This window comes from Monodelphis domestica, chromosome 7 (assembly GCF_027887165.1).
Source record: "Monodelphis domestica isolate mMonDom1 chromosome 7, mMonDom1.pri, whole genome shotgun sequence".
NCBI classification, from domain to species: domain Eukaryota; kingdom Metazoa; phylum Chordata; class Mammalia; order Didelphimorphia; family Didelphidae; genus Monodelphis; species Monodelphis domestica.
This window is the reverse complement of record NC_077233.1, coordinates 3,784,856-3,799,855: the sequence shown is the minus strand read 5'-3', so window position 1 is coordinate 3,799,855 and position 15,000 is coordinate 3,784,856. Positions and strand designations below refer to the sequence as shown.

The 15,000-nt window shown below is 57.8% G+C and overlaps 1 protein-coding gene across 8 annotated transcripts in view; it reads left to right on the top strand.

Moving 5' to 3' along the window:
* HECW1 (HECT, C2 and WW domain containing E3 ubiquitin protein ligase 1) overlaps positions 1-15,000 on the top strand; it is a 322,507-nt gene that overhangs the window by 253,517 nt on the left and 53,990 nt on the right. For 5 of the 8 annotated variants that reach the window (XM_056804109.1, XM_056804111.1, XM_056804114.1 and 2 more), the window contains 4 exons: positions 205-347; positions 4,304-4,404; positions 6,123-7,463; positions 11,437-11,538. In XM_056804109.1, coding sequence (XP_056660087.1) covers positions 205-347; positions 4,304-4,404; positions 6,123-7,463; positions 11,437-11,538 — 1,687 coding nt within the window. The remainder of the gene's footprint in view (positions 1-204; positions 348-4,303; positions 4,405-6,122; positions 7,464-11,436; positions 11,539-15,000) is intronic. The other 3 variants (XM_056804112.1, XM_056804116.1, XM_056804115.1) reach the window with 3 other exon arrangements.

Below are 15,000 nucleotides of genomic sequence, written 5' to 3'. Positions count from 1 at the left end.
GTGAGAGCACGTGCCCCTGCTCAAGTTGCAGAGACAGGCCTAGGGTCTGCCTGTACCATACCATGGTCTCTCCCGGAGAGCAGTCCAAGGCCGTGCTCTCTCGGAGCCCCTTCCAGCCTGCCTGGCCTCGGCCCCCCAAGGAGGCTGGTGGGAAGTTTGCCCCCCCCCGTTCATTCACCCACATGGCCTTTGCTTTCCTTCCAGCATTTCAGCTTTGTCTCCCTCCCCACGGACGTGCTGGAGGTTGAGGTGAAGGACAAGTTTGCCAAGAGTCGGCCCATCATCAAGCGCTTCCTGGGGAAGCTGTCCATGCCTGTGCAGAGGCTCCTGGAGAGACACGCGATCGGGTAAATAGGGGCCCCTCACGGAAGAGCCCTGGGCCCAGCAGGGCGGGCCCCGTCCTAGGCAGGGAGCCCCCGGCAAACCGCTCTCCCCCTTCCTCTTCTTTGGGGAGGCGGCAGCCGCAGGTCACACAGACAGGACGTGGCTCAAACAGGATTTGTGACCGAATTCACTGGCCATTATTTCTCTCAAGCCTCTTCCCTGCGTGCGGGAAGGAGGCTTCTGGGAACCCCGGGATCTTAGGAAAGTCTGCAGAGATGGTTTTTCCCACCACCAAACCAGTGCCCAGTTGGGAGGCGCCGGACGCTCAGTTCATTCTGCTTCACCTAGACCAGAGAACTCCTGTCTGTCTTGGTGTGGGTGCACATGTGTCTACATGCCTGTGTGTGCTTAAGTTCCCTGCTCACTGGGCTTTCTTCCCTCTGCCATGGAAGAGCCCTGGCTTCCATGTCTTTTCTCTTGTACATCTTTTCTCCCCAAATGGGTTCCAAGCGACCTGAGGGAAGGAACCATTCTTGGGCTTCTTGATGTCCTTCAAGGGGGTCCTCGTGCATGTAGGACAATTCAACAAGACATGGCCTGGCCTAGTAGACAGAAGGCTGGCCCTGGAATCAGAAAAGTCTTGGGTTCTAATCACACCTCGGATGCTTAAGAGTTGTTCAACTTAGGAAGAATTCCATTAAAAAAAAGTAAAAAGTAAACAAAAAACCAAACCAAACCACGAACAACAGATTCTACAACTCTTTATAGAGAAAATGCAAATCGAGTACCCAGTGGGGAATGTCCCCAATATAGTCCTCGCTCATTAGGTTGGGGGGGTGGAAGCGAGGGTTGGTTTTTCTCAGATTTCTGCATATTCTGGGAGTCTGTGAGCCCCCACTGGTGAGTTACATTTAGTAGTCAGCCATAAGTCACATGAACTCAAAGCAAAGGCATTTACCAAGACGACAAAAAAGGGCTACCACATGTTCTCAGCACAAGCCTAGGGCATCCTCTCCCACAGAGGCAGCACTCAAGGGAAGAATGGGTACAAACTTAAGAGCTCGTCGGTAGGTAGTGAGACACAAGTTTGAAGAAGACGTGGCCGAGGTAACTCATGTCTCAGGCTACAGGCACTGAGGTCTCTCCCCATGGAGTTTTCCCTTATTTCTCTCCTCTGGGTATCTTTTCTTGATGAGTCACTCGGACAGGTTCCATAGAACTTGTCCCCTTGGCAGCTTGACTCTTTAAGTCCCACCTGTGCGAACTTGGACCAATGCTTCCCCTTCGGGGGCCTCAGTCTCCTCAGTTACAAAATGGGCAGGTTGGACTGGACAGTCTCTGAAGTCGCTTCCAGCTCTAGATTGATGAAGTTTTCCGCCGTCTCACAGCTAAACCTGGGCTTGAACCTAGATCTCCAGAGTCTCCTGCAGTCTGACTGCGGTTCCACGGGGCCTCTCCACTCTCGTTTCCTTTGAGCTGGAGTCGGGCGGCTCTTCATGTCCTTCTAGCCGATACAAATGAGAACCCTGGGTCGTGGGATTTTAGAGCTAGAAGTGCCCTGAGGAGTCGCCTCGTCCAAAGGCCTCTTAGAGACAGGGAAGCTGAGACCCAGACAAGGAAGGAGCCATCCTCTGCTCGTTAGGTGCAAGTCTTACCCTCCTTCTACTGTGCTGCCTTGGAATGAGCCGCAAAATCCAGGCAAAACGTAGAGGGAGAGATGGGGACCCCGAGGCACAAGGGCTAAAGGAGGAGAGGTGCCAAGAGCTAAGGCAAACTGGCTGAATAACTCAAGCCTGGGCTCCTTCCCCTGCCCTGCCTCTCCAGGGCCATCCCAGGGCTGCAGCAATAATAATCATTGCTGGCCTTTCTGCTTCCGGGAAGTGTCTCATCTGACCCTCACAAAGTAAGTTCTCTTGTTACCCCCATTTTACAAATGAGGGAAAATGAGTCTGAGAGAAGTTAAATAGCTGACCCAGGTTCACACAGCCAGGCAGTATCTGAGGCAGGATTTGAACTTGGGTCTTCCTGCACCACAGCCAGCATTCTGTCCACCGAGGCACCCCCTAGCTGCCAGTTGTCTCTGTTTAATCTGCACAGGTTCTTCACTTGCCGCTGGAACTTTCCAAAGGGAAATCCCAAATCCCTGCCATACCCTTATGGGCAACTATGCCGCCCCTGGGCCACTGTGCCTCTCAATCACTGCTGTTTCCTGGAAAGTGGCGCCTGGTAGAGCAGGTCCCCCGAAACAGACCGTCCTAAACATGTCCATGCCGAGACCCCGCTGGGGCACCTTGAATGGCCCAAGATCACCCTTGGGCGGGTGCATCCTGCCCAGGGCCTCCGGCGCCTCTGGGGACCCAGCCCTTCTGGGCCTTGAGGCCATCCGGAGGCTCCTAGTGGAGCAGAAGCCCCGGGCCGTGGAAGGGCACATTTAGTCGCTTCCCCAGGAGGATCCCTTGTCCTGGGAGAGTCTTTCCGAAGAGCTCTTGGCTCCTTAGCTGAAAACCGCCTCCTCCAGGGGGAGCGTGCAGGGGGCAGAAGCAGCCCTCCCCAATCCCCCTGCGCCCTCCGGGTCCTCGCACCCGGGGGACACTTTTGTTTTAGCCTTGCCGCTGTGCTCCTTCCCGCACCCAAAGGTTCCCTTTGCCAGAAGGCAAGACTCCGAAACTCGGCTTGGAACTGAGAAGAAAGATGTCTTCCTGTGGAAGTCACGCCCGTGGCCGGGGACGCCGTGTGCAGGTGGAGGAGGGGGGCTTGGGGGCCGGAACGAGGTGCTTCTCCGAGGTTGGGCTATAAGGGTGCTAATCCCGCCTCTGTGGTCTCCAGGAGATGCACATCTATGAGCCCTGGAGGCCTAGGGGAAAGTCCAAGGGCGGGGGCTGCGCCTAGAAGGCCGCTCCTCATATCCCTTTGGCCTAGAACAATCCCGGAGTTTGGGGTGTCTGGGGGAAGCCTGTCCCCCACATCCAGCGCACCCCTCTTCCGGAGGCGGACACTTCCACGTTCTCAGACTCCTCAGTAGGGGAGCCCTCCTTGTCCCTCTTGTCCCTCATCTCCCATCCAAACCTTAAGGTTTCTTCCATGCAGTCATCTCACTTGCCTTCTCCTTACCCTTCAGTCACAACTCAGAGCTATGGTCATGGTCTCCCCCTAGGCTCCTTGCCTCTTGGCTCTCCCCTCTCCAATACGTCCTCTGAACAGCTGCCAAAATAACCCTCCTAAAGCCATGTCTGATCACTCCCGAACATTCAATGGCTCCCCATGCCTGTAAGATTCAAGGCAATCTCAGAGACCCCACCTCTCTTTGCAGACTTATTCTCCCTTGCTTCCACTCCCCCTCTTCATGTTCCCAGGCTTGCACCTGCACTGTATCTTCTCCCTGAATTATGAATTCTGCCTGCCACCTCTGTGCCTTTGCCCAGGCTGTGCCCTGCCCCTGGGATGCATTCCCTCTCATCGCTGCCTCTGAGCATCTCTAGGCTTAGCTGTCGGGCTTTCCCCTAGACCAGTCTTTCCCGGCCATCTCCCCTTCCTCCCCCTCTCCCTTTCCTTCCCTCCCTCCCTCTCTGCCTCTACTTTCTGCCCGTCTCTGACTCTTCCTTCCCTCCGTCTCTCTTTTCTCTTCTCTCTCCAGTCCTTCGCTGTTACTTAGCTCGAGGCCTAAAGGGCAGGGTGGCTTTGGCTTTGCCCCTCATCGGCATTGAATAAATGGGTGATGACACCCCACGGAGTCCTCTCCCTTCCCGCTGCCCTTCTGGTGGCCCGTGTGAGCCCGCGGGGCAGGGCTGCGTCCGGAGGCCCTGAGCGGGGATCCTCACGGCTGGTGGCACAGCAAGCCGGTGCCTCCCTGGACCCCGGGGTGTGGCCAGCCCTGCAGGGATGCTCCTCGGCAAACATGGCGGCTGCCTCGCTGGGGGCGGCCCTCGAGGAGCTCCCGTCGCATGGAGTTAACGCGGCGCCCACTTGTGTTTCCCCCCAGGGACAGGGTGGTCAGCTACAGCCTGGGCCGCAGGCTCCCGACTGACCACGTCAGCGGACAGCTGCAGTTCCGATTCGAGATCACCTCCTCCATCCACCCAGGTACTTACCTCCCGCGCCTCGGCCAAGGGGGCGGCGGGGGCTCTCCTGCTGCCACTCTCCACCCGCCTCCAAAGGCCTGGGCTCGTGGCTCGCGACCGCGGAGCTGGGAGACAATGTAGGGGCCCTCGAGCGGCCTTCATTTTACAGATGTGGAAACTGAGGTACAGGGATGGCCGGCATCACAAAGCCAGTCTTGGGCCAGGCGCCCTCGACACCGGGCCTAGCAGCCCGACACCAGGGCCCCGAACTCAGGCCATGGCAGGGCTCAGCAAGGATCGCCATCGGCCCATGTTCCCAAGCAGTCACGCGTAGGCCGGGTGAGGACTGAGCACGCCCAGAGCGCTCTCCGCGGCTGCCACTGGGGAGGGACGCGAGCAAAGCGCCCGCTGGGGCTTCGGCCTCCGCCTCTCCCCGTCTTCTGGGCCGGAGGAGCTCCCCCGGGCAGGCCCCAGCCTCGGAGAACTCCTCACGCCCAGGACAGGCGACAGCTTTGGCCGAGTCAGAGGGAACCCAGAAGCAAACACTACCGGGCCAGCCCTTTGCCGCCACCCCCGTCTTCTTCCTGGGAGACCCAGTGGACTCCTCTCCTGCCTGGAAGGGTGCCCGGAAGGCTCCCTGGGCCAGCGTTTCTGGGGGGGGGGGGCTTTTCTACCCACAAATCCCCGAGGTAGCCAGGGTCCAGGGAAGATGGACACCCTCGGGGAACCCAGCTGGGTGTGGGGCCCCGGCAAAGCAATAAACAGGAAGCAGACGGGCCAGGGCTCCTCCCAAGCAGCACGGGCCTCTGGCAGAAACGGCCCGCTGGGCAGGCGCGGGTTCCACTGGAGCCAGGAAGAAGGAGAAGGGATAGGAGAGCCCCTGGTTTCACCAGAACAGGAACTCCAAGGGGGGAAACCAGGACAGGCCAGCGTCTCCTGGGCAGCTTGGGTTTGTAGAAGGTGCCCAGACGAGCAGTGACCTGCCCAGGGCCCCGGAGCCACCATGGATCACAGGCAGGCGGCAAGGCTAGCTTTTTGCTAACTATATAACGGCAGGACTAGGTGGGCCTAAATCCTGCCGCCGGCCTGACTAGCTCTCGGAGACAGCCTGTTAACGGGCAGGTCCTGTGCCCCTACTGTGTGCCAGGCACTGTGCCAGGCCCTGGGGGCACACCCTGCTCTCCGGGATCTCCCTTCCAGGGGGCTTCGTGCCCACCTCTGGCGGTCCCGGGCGTGGAACCTCTGGGCCCGCGGGGTTCAGACAGCCTCAAGGGGTCCCCACTTTGCGGACTGGCCCTTGCAAAGATTGCTGGGCTTCAGGGATGGGTTTGTTTCCCATCCCAACAGGCTGGGAATTTGGGAGTTGGGCGGCTCTCCAGCCTCTTCTCTGCGGCTTAGTTGGCAGCCGGGCCCTTTGCTCGCCCCTCCGTCCAGGCTGGGCAATTGAGGCAGAGAATAAAGGGATGCGGGAGGGGCAGGGCCTCCCTGGGGACGTGAGTGACCCCCGGCCCCTCCCTTCCGGGGCAGATGGTCTCGCTACCGCCAAGCCTCCCTACAAGTGGGTTTCTCGCCTTGGGACCCGGAGGGGCCGGGCGAGCCCGGGGCGTGGGGCCCCCCCTGGCCTCTCCCAAGAGCGAAGGCCTAAGGCAGGTTGGCGCCCTCAGGCCGGCGGGGGCTCCACCGGCTCACCCTTAGCCCAGGGACCGTTGCGGAGGAGAAAATGCTGTCTCTTTCTCTTAGCAGATGATGAGGAGATCTCGGTGAACGCTGAGCCGGAGCCCGAGCCGGCTGACCTTCAGGAGGGCCCCCCAGACAGCCGGGCAGAGGAGGCCGCAGCGGCCCAGCTGGCCGGGGAGGAGCGCGGGGAGCTGGACCGGCCGGCCTTGGGGGGAGAGGTGAACGGTGTGGGGGATGAGAGCCTGGAGGCCACCACAGAGGCCCGAGAGGAGGGCGAGGCTGGCAGGGAGGCTGCGGAGCCCATGCCGGCGGAGGAGCTGCCCGCGCTCAGCGCAGAGGACTTGGATGTGTTCCCCGACACTCCTCCTCCCCTTCCTCCCTCTCCTCCCCCACCTCTGGAGACCAGCGAGGGCCTCTCGGCCGATCAGGGGGACGGCGAAGCTCCCCCCGGTGCCCAGGACCCGGGGCCCGAGGAGGCTGAGCCGGATCCCTCGGCTAGTGAGCACCAGGAGAAGGCCGAGGAGCAGGGGGAGGAGGGGGAGGAGGAGGCAGAGGGGGAGGAAGGCCTGCCTGACCTGCAGGAGGAGGACCGTCTGGCCCTCCGGCCCTCGGTGAAGAGGAAGAGCCGGCTGTGCTCCCTGCCCGTGTCTGAGCTGGAGACGGTCATCGCCTCGGCCTGCGGGGAGCCCGAGACCCCGCGCACACACTACATCCGCATCCATAACCTGCTGCACAGCATGCCCTCGGCGCAGGGGGACGGCGGGCCCGAGGAGGCCGAGGAGGAGGCGGCCGAGGAGGAGTCCACCGTCAAGGACTCTTCCGAGAAGGACGGCGTCAGCGAGGCCGACACGGTGGCCCTGGAAGAGGGGCCCGAGGCGGGGGACGCCGACGCGGGCGGTGCCAGCCTGGCGCCCCACAGCCCGTCCGTCCAGCGGCTCTTGGACCTGAACGGCGGCTCTCTCACCGACAGCGAGCCCCGGCCCAGCACCGGCAGTGAGAGCGACTCGAGCCCGCGGCAGGGCCACGAGAACGACTGCGAGGGCTGTGACACGTCCTGCTACAGCACGTCCTGCTACAGCACCTCCTGCTACAGCACCTCCTGCTACAGCACCTCCTGCTACAGCCCGTCCTGCTATGAGAGCAACAACCGCTTCTCCAGCCACACCCGCTTCTCCTCCGTGGACAGTGCCAAGATCTCCGAGAGCACCGTCTTCTCCTCGCAGGACGACGACGACGAGGAGAACAGCGCCTTCGAGTCTGTGCCAGGCTCCGTGCCCAGCCCGGAGCTCGACCGGGAGGCTGGCGACGGCCCTGCCGCCTGGCCCGACGACGGCCACGGCAACCCCGCCGGAGCAGCAGACGGGCTGGGGTCCCCCCTGGCCGGACCAAGCAACCGGAGAGAAGGTCAGCCTCCGGCTCCGGGATGGGGCCGCGCTGGGGAAAGGGGCGAAGGCTCCCCGAAGCAGGAAGTGGGCGGCCCGCCCTCGGGGAGGGCTCTTCTGCCTCCTTAGACCCCCCATGCTCAGATGGGAACCAGCCCGGCGGCCCCCACTGGTGGGTGTGGGCGTGGGTGCGAGTGGCCACCCGCTAATCTTGGCATTGCCCAAACCGTGCAGGCTGGGAGCAGGGGGACCCCGTCGAGCAAAGGGCCCCTCCAGCACCGTTTGGACAATGTTAACGTTAGCCGGCGGGCAGGGTTCCTCCTTAGCCGTTGGAGGTAGGCACATCGGCCGGCCTGGGGCCAGGCCCTGGGACGCCTGCCTCTTCCGTGATCCCTGCTTGGGGCTCCCTCCCTTGGGTAGCCAATTCACAATGTTCGGAGCTAAAAGAAGCCAGGAGGGGCCAGAGGCAACCCGAAACCCCCTGAAAGTGGGGGGTCGGCAGGGGGGCTATTGGGTGGTGCTCGCGCTTGTTCAAACACCCACTGGCCTTCGCTAACCGGAGGTGAGCCCTGGGACGCCCAAAGGTCAGCGAGCCGCAGTGGGGCTGAGGACTGGGTGATAGGGGGCCCTAATGGCGAGGACAACGCCTCGGCCGCCCAGGCTAGCGCGGGGGCTCCTGGGCTTTCCCAGAATGCCTGGCTCGTGGGCGACACCGATCCACCAAGCAGGGAGCTTGAGATCCTGGCTGATGAAAGGAGAAGAGGGGCAGGAAGGAGGGAGTGAGCAATGGAGAGAGAAAAGGCGAGAGCAGGAGATCCATGCAGGGAGGAGGGAGAAAATGCCAGCCCGCACACACGCACATGCGCACACGTACACACACACACACGTACGCACACGCACACATACACACGCACATGCACACACGCACACGCACACATGCGTGCACACGCGCACACACATACATACATGCGCACACGCACACACGTACACGCACACGCACGCACATGCACACGCACGATCTCAAGGAGGAATGTCTCCAGACTCACGCCACAAAGGGGTGCTGAGCCTGGGGTGTCTTCTAAGGACAGGCATGAATTAACGTGAATTTTGCTTGCGAGTCCAGTGAGACCGAAGGACGTCAGCGGAGAAGGCTTAGCAGCTCCCTGGTGTATTTGGCATAAGCAATGATCAGATCTGTGCTGGGCTGTTGACCTGCCCCCACCCCCTCCCCCGCCATAGAAGTCTACCCGGAAACCAAGAGAAGAGCTGGATCTGGCCCGGCCCTAAGACCCCAGCCAGGGACCACCAGGGCGGCTAAAGTCTCGCCTCACCCGCCCAACCCCCAGTATGGGATGCAAATCTGGGACCGAGTGGGTAGGCGGGTGTGTCTGGGAAATGGGCTTGCAGTGATCTGTCTGTGCTGTGTTTCTGTGCATACACTCCTTGTCTGCTGTGGCATCAACCCGAGGTAAGGACGGGGAACCCAGTCCTTGACAAGGCCAGGCCAGGGGCTGTGCTTATGCCCCAGGGGGGTTCGGCTCCCTGGCCACTGTCCCAGAGAGCCCCTGGGTGGCCGCCCTAAGGCGAGTGGTGTCGGGGCACTTTCTCTGGGGGTGAAACCATCTGGCAGAGAGGGGGGGCCTCACCTGACTTCTCGGGGTAGGGAGGGCTCTGAGGAAGCTTTCCCGCCTCCTGGAAAGATTTCTCGGTGACTTTGAGTCAAGCAGTCGGTCAATAAGCATTTACCAAGTGCCTAGACCTACCGGCACTGTCCTTAGGGCTGAGCATGCACCGAAAGCCTAAAGGCCGCCTCTGCTCTTCCAGAGCTCCCACTTTAAAGAGGGAGACAGCATGTGGGTGTGCCCACACGTAGATAAGGAAGTCCCAGGACTTTTCTGAGTTAAAGGGTGCCCCCCCGAAGCCCCTAGACGGCTCCCTGCACATCTGACCATGCAGAACGCCGTCCCTTCTCCTTTCCCTCGGCCCTGGGGCTCGGACTTTGTTCCTTCTAAGTGTACCAAAGGACAAGGGATGGAGCCTCCTAGTTATGCAGTTCGACCTCGCTAGAGCTGAAATCTTCTCCCAAAGGAGCGAGACAGACTTCCTCAGCTTGGTCCATTGGGTCAGCTTTGTGTCCAGGGACATGGAGTCTGTGTGTGTGTCACCTTTTCCGTATTCCTCGGCACCATCTTTCCCATCCTCCATCCTGCTCCCATTCTATTGGCTGAGAGGTCTACATCATGCCATTCCATTGGCTGGAGTTCCCAAAGCATTCCGGTCCATTCCATTACCCGCTGCCACCCCAGCCCCAGGCAATGGACACGACAGGTCAACCGATTCCTTGTTGGTAGCATGAATTAGAGTTAAACCAAACTAACAAAACAGTACACAAACGGCCTCCACCTGCTGCCGGACACAGAACCGTTGCCCCTGTCCTTTTGGGATATTCTAGCAGGAAAACATTGATCAATGGGCACCAGAAAGCCTTTCCCCTAGAAGCGGAGCCTCGCCTGTCCTGGGGCTTGGCCCAGAGCCTGGTAAAGAGAAGGCCTGAGCTCTCAGACCCTCAGAGGCCCCTACAGGGGATGAGGAGCCCGTGGAAGAAACCGCTTCAGTTCATTAAGGCCTGAGGAGGCCTTGGTCTGCTTATTGTTCAGGTCCTTCTGTTTTCCAGTGGACCAGTGGGGTGAAACAGGCACCAGCTTCTCTGCTGCCTCACTCCACTTTGTACCAGCCTATTGGAGCAGAGCCAAGCGGTCCGTAGAGGCAATCGTCGTTACCTCTTCCTAAGAACAATCTGGAAACTCACGGAGCTCTCCAGCATCTTCTCTCACCTTGGAGAGACATGATAGCAGAGTGGACTCCACCCTCACCCACCCCAGCTCTCCTTCCCCTACCCCTATTTACATCAGCAAGGAGCCCTGGGGGGGAACGGGGAGAAGGAAACCCACCCACTTGGCTTCATGTTGTCTTACTTAACAGGGGACCATTTGTGCCACGCCAGGGCTGTAGGAGGATCACAGACGTCAGTCAGGAAGAACCCAGTTGGGGTGGCGTGATGCAGTGACCATCTAAGGTGTCACCTTTGGGGTGTACCACGGCCCCTCTCTGCAGGGCTGACCCCTTCCTCATCAGAGTCTGATAACATCATGAAGTGGGAACGAAGTCGGCCCCAACACATTGTTCCGACCATTTTGAGGTCCACCCTGACAGACCAGTCAGTTCAGCAACTTCGGTTGGGAGCACATTCTAGGGTTACAATAAGGATTTGGGGGCTCTTCCCATGTCTATGTCTTTTTACTCTTCATTGACCACCTTTGGGTTATTTCCAGTCCTCTCTTGTGTTGTCTCCTAACTTCTGTCTATCTTTGTCTCTTGCTCTCCTTACTTTCCCGGTGCCAAAGCCAAGTTTGCCTGTTTCCATCCTAAGAACAGTCCAGAGTCTCCCCCATTCCTGTCTCACCCAGTGCCCAGAGCTTTGGACTCCACCCCTTGGCCTCTGAACCTCAGGGTCTTGGCACACTGGCTTACTGGTTCCATCTTGGATTGGTTTCATCTGAGAATTTCATAATGGAAAACCAAATACCACAAAAGAGTCCCGGGGCGTCTCAGCTGGCACCCACCCAAAACAGGAGCTGTGGCTGTGTGGAGACATCCAGAATATACCTTGTTTGACCCAATAGGATAGCTGAGCCCTCAAGAGACTCTGCTAGGATTCTCTTACCTCCCTTTCCCCATCTTTTTCCCCTTAAGCGAAATCAGCCCATGATAAGCTCAGAAAAGATGCCTGTCTGACCCCACGTTTTGGTCTCAGTGGTTGGAGATAGGCCTTGGTGTCCTGCAGTTTCTCTACCACGTGAGTGTGGGTTACCCTAACAAAGCACCGAGGGCATAGGACCCCCCCCCAGCCCCACCATACTGGTTTGCCTGACAGAGGTGCTTTTGAATGATTTTGCATTGCATGAATCTGAATATCTTGACTGTCTCATCCATAGGTGATTGCCCTTTACTCCAAAACTCCCAGCCAGTTGGCCTGCTTCCCTCCCTGAGGCCTGACCACCATCACTACCCTACTATCGATGAGCCTCTTCCACCAAGTAAGCCTTAGTTTTTAACATCGATTTCTGAACTCTTCCTATCAAGTGGAAACAGGTCAGTGTGTCATTTCTGAACCAGCTCCGCTCCGGTCCGACTTCCCCCTTTGCTGGGTGCCGATGTCAGGAGTCTGGTTTTCATTCTGTGACCATAGGAGTCATTGGTGATGTCGGTTCCTTGCTACCATGGAAGACCGGGCATAACATTGCTTGGAAGCTCAAAGGCCTGGGAAGACTATCCGAGCTCATCCTGTGAGTCCTCAGATCCTTTGGAGGGGAAAGTGCCCTTTGAGGCCAAATCTGCCTTTTGTGCCTCCGTGGAGGGATAGCCTCTGCTCTCCCGGAGGTCAGTGGCGTTTGGCAGCCCAGTCACAGGGTTTGTTAGACATTCCCAGGCAAACTGAGCTCTCCCTAGCCAGCCAGGAGAGCAGCCTGCCCTGCTAGGGCTGAACTGGGGAAAGTAGCTAATAATGGCCATGGGCCAACTGTGCCCAATCGCTACTAACTTTCACATTCAGATGAGTCTAAGTTTTTAAAAAAGGTTGTCCAAGATGCAAAGGATGGACTGACCTCGCCTGGTCTCTTTCCATTCTTGCCTCTTCTGCCATATGAGGTCAGGATGGTTTTGGCTACACAAATATCCATCTCTGGGCCCAGCCAACCCCAGGAATGTCACACCTTCTTGTGACTAGCCCATTTCTGCCTATTAAAAACAAATCGTGGCTCCTTTTCAGGGGCTGATTTATCAGTTATAAAAGAACCATGAACCCTGCGCCCCTGGCCAGCCTTAAACGAACTCGACACGTCTTCCTTTTGGCCCAGAAGCATAACCTCCGCAAAAGGGCCTCATTCAGTGTATGTCTCTGAACATGCCCCACGCACAAAGTTGAATTCCAGGCGTTCAGGAGAGCCCAACTGCAAAAGAAACGCCCTCCATTAAGGCAGAGTCCTCTCGACTCAAACCCTCCCGTCCCCTCCCCACCCCTGCCCCTTCCTTCGCTTCCCTCTCTCTCCCCTCCTTTCCTTTCTTCACTTCCCTCCAGGCCGGCACTGATGGCAGCCGCACTCACGCATGCAAACACCAACCACACGTAAGGGAATGTCATTTTCTGTTTTCCGGGAACATCTGGGGAATGTTAGGCTTCCTGATGAAAATGATCGTTTCCAAAGAGACAGTTAGCGTTTTCCATTTTCTGCCCAGGCAGGAGTCACTAAAAAACGGTGTACTGGAGTTCTAATGGGCAATCCCAAATGGCCAAAGGATCTCTCATTCTTGCCGGATCGTATTTGTTTAAACTCAGATTAAGGTGATAGAAGAACAGCTGGTGCACCCATTCTTCTAATACCTCAGGAGAACAGGGGCATTTGGCCCTCGGAATCTTGGGTATTTGAATGGCTGCTAAGTGGCAAGGCACCGAGCCCAGAGATTCCATCCAAACGTGAGTCCACCATCTCATCACCCCGGAGCTGGAGAACTCCCTACCCCAAGGACAAGAAAATGCCTTTCATTGTGTTTCTCGGCTCCTCCCATGGCGCCATAGTCTTGAACTCGTCTTATCCCATCATGACACAGGAAGACAATAGAGGCCTGGCATGGCCAGCTCTGATTTCCTAATGAGCACCTTAAAAGGAACAAATTCACAAAACAACGTCCCACACATCTCTTTAAAACTTTATCATTAATCAATGAGATGGCATAGAAAAATGGCCATGGAATTCATCAATGGGGATGAGGCTAAATCTGGGCCTTCTCCATTTGAAAGCCCAATATACTTTGTTCTAAACCCTCACCTTCTGCCTTGGAATCAATGCCAAGCTAGAAGAGCAGTAAGGGCTAGGCAATTAGGGTTAAGCAAATTGCCCAGGGTCACACAGCTAGGGAGTGAATGAGGTCAGATTTGAACCCAGGACCTCCTACCTCTAGGCATGGCTTTCAATCCACTTAGACACTTAGCTACCCCCTTCCAATGCACTTTCTACTGTCCTTATCCTCATAATTCACTATTAGAGTAGCCTGATCGACATACTTGAAAACGCAGTTCTGTATGCTGGGATTAATGTTCAACAACTGGTTCTTGCATACATTAATCAAGTCATGTCTGACGTTATCCAGATGGACTGCCCGATGTTCCACTGACACCAGAATACCAAAACCAAATTTTAAAAGAGAAGACAACCCTCGTCTCTTCAGTCTCCCTCGACTGGATTCCCTCGTCAAATGCTTCAATGATCCGAAATCCGTCCCTATCCGGAATGACGGGCTGTGTGTTGGTATTCCGGTTTCCGCGGAATATGAGCGAGCCCATCCGTGTCAGGCCGGCCCACGGGTGGGCCACGTCCCCACAAACGGATGACGTCTGATCTGGACCGTGATTGTGGGCCAAAGTGCTACTGCCATTGCTCGGGTGCTCTGGCGTGTTCCGACAGAGTGACCTGTGCTTGTCCTGCCTCCAACCCAACCCCATTGCCGCTTGCTTCTCTTCTTCCTGCGTGGCCTTTTGCTTTGTCCATCCCCGGAGCCCATGCAGTTGGGCAGTTCTCCCAGTGCCCTTGATTTCCACCCCATTCATAGCACAGGCATCTGGCTCTGGGGGCCCTGGGGCTACTTAGCTCCTCAGGACCCTCTAAGCCCCATGAATGTCTGCGGTCAGAAAGCCTCGGGATCATGGTGCTATGGATGGTGTGTGGTAAGCTTGTGGAACGATCATGCTTCCTTCCACCTGCTTTAGTTTTCCATTAAAGATCTCATCTTTTGGCCTGACTTCCCTCTAGTGGCTGGGATGGTGGCTTCATCCCCTGAGCCATGTCGGCAAACCAATGGGATGTGTGCCTCTACCTACTTGCCAGGTGAATGGGTGGGCTTTCTCCTGGAAGATCCGATGGATCCCGCAGGAACTGCCTCCCCCTCCTTGTGTATTGTGGATGCAGAGCTCTTAGAAGGGACTAGTTGGAAAGCTTCCCATCCCTCCCTCCACTCAGGTAGACGAGAGCTGATGGACGCTGTTAGAGACTCTTTGGGCCATTTGGAAGCAGGCGTTTTTCAGCCACACATTTGTCCTGAGAACATCAGGATTTCGTTCCTCCGGGCTTCCTGAGACCAGCTGGCTGATTGGGAAGAGGAGCTCCCTTCCAGCCTGCCTGCTGCGGGCTCATATCCCACAAGCCTCAGCAGATCCCCCGTCTAGAAAAGGACCTGACCAGCAGTCCTTTGTTGATGGAGGCTCACGTTCCTAGCTGAGTTTCCCCCCATGTTGAGGGCAGGCCAAAAGCGGCAGCTAGAAAGCAGACCTCTGGAGAGCCCGACTCACCGGGCGATCTTGATCTCCTCCGCAGAACGGTCCCCTTCTCCTTAGCGTCATCTCTCGCCCGCTCCAGCTGGTCAGCTGCTAGAGCAAGCCTTTGTCAGGCACCCCTCAGGAAGTCAGTGTGATGTAGCCAGTGGAGGGACCCCGCAGAATCCTGTGG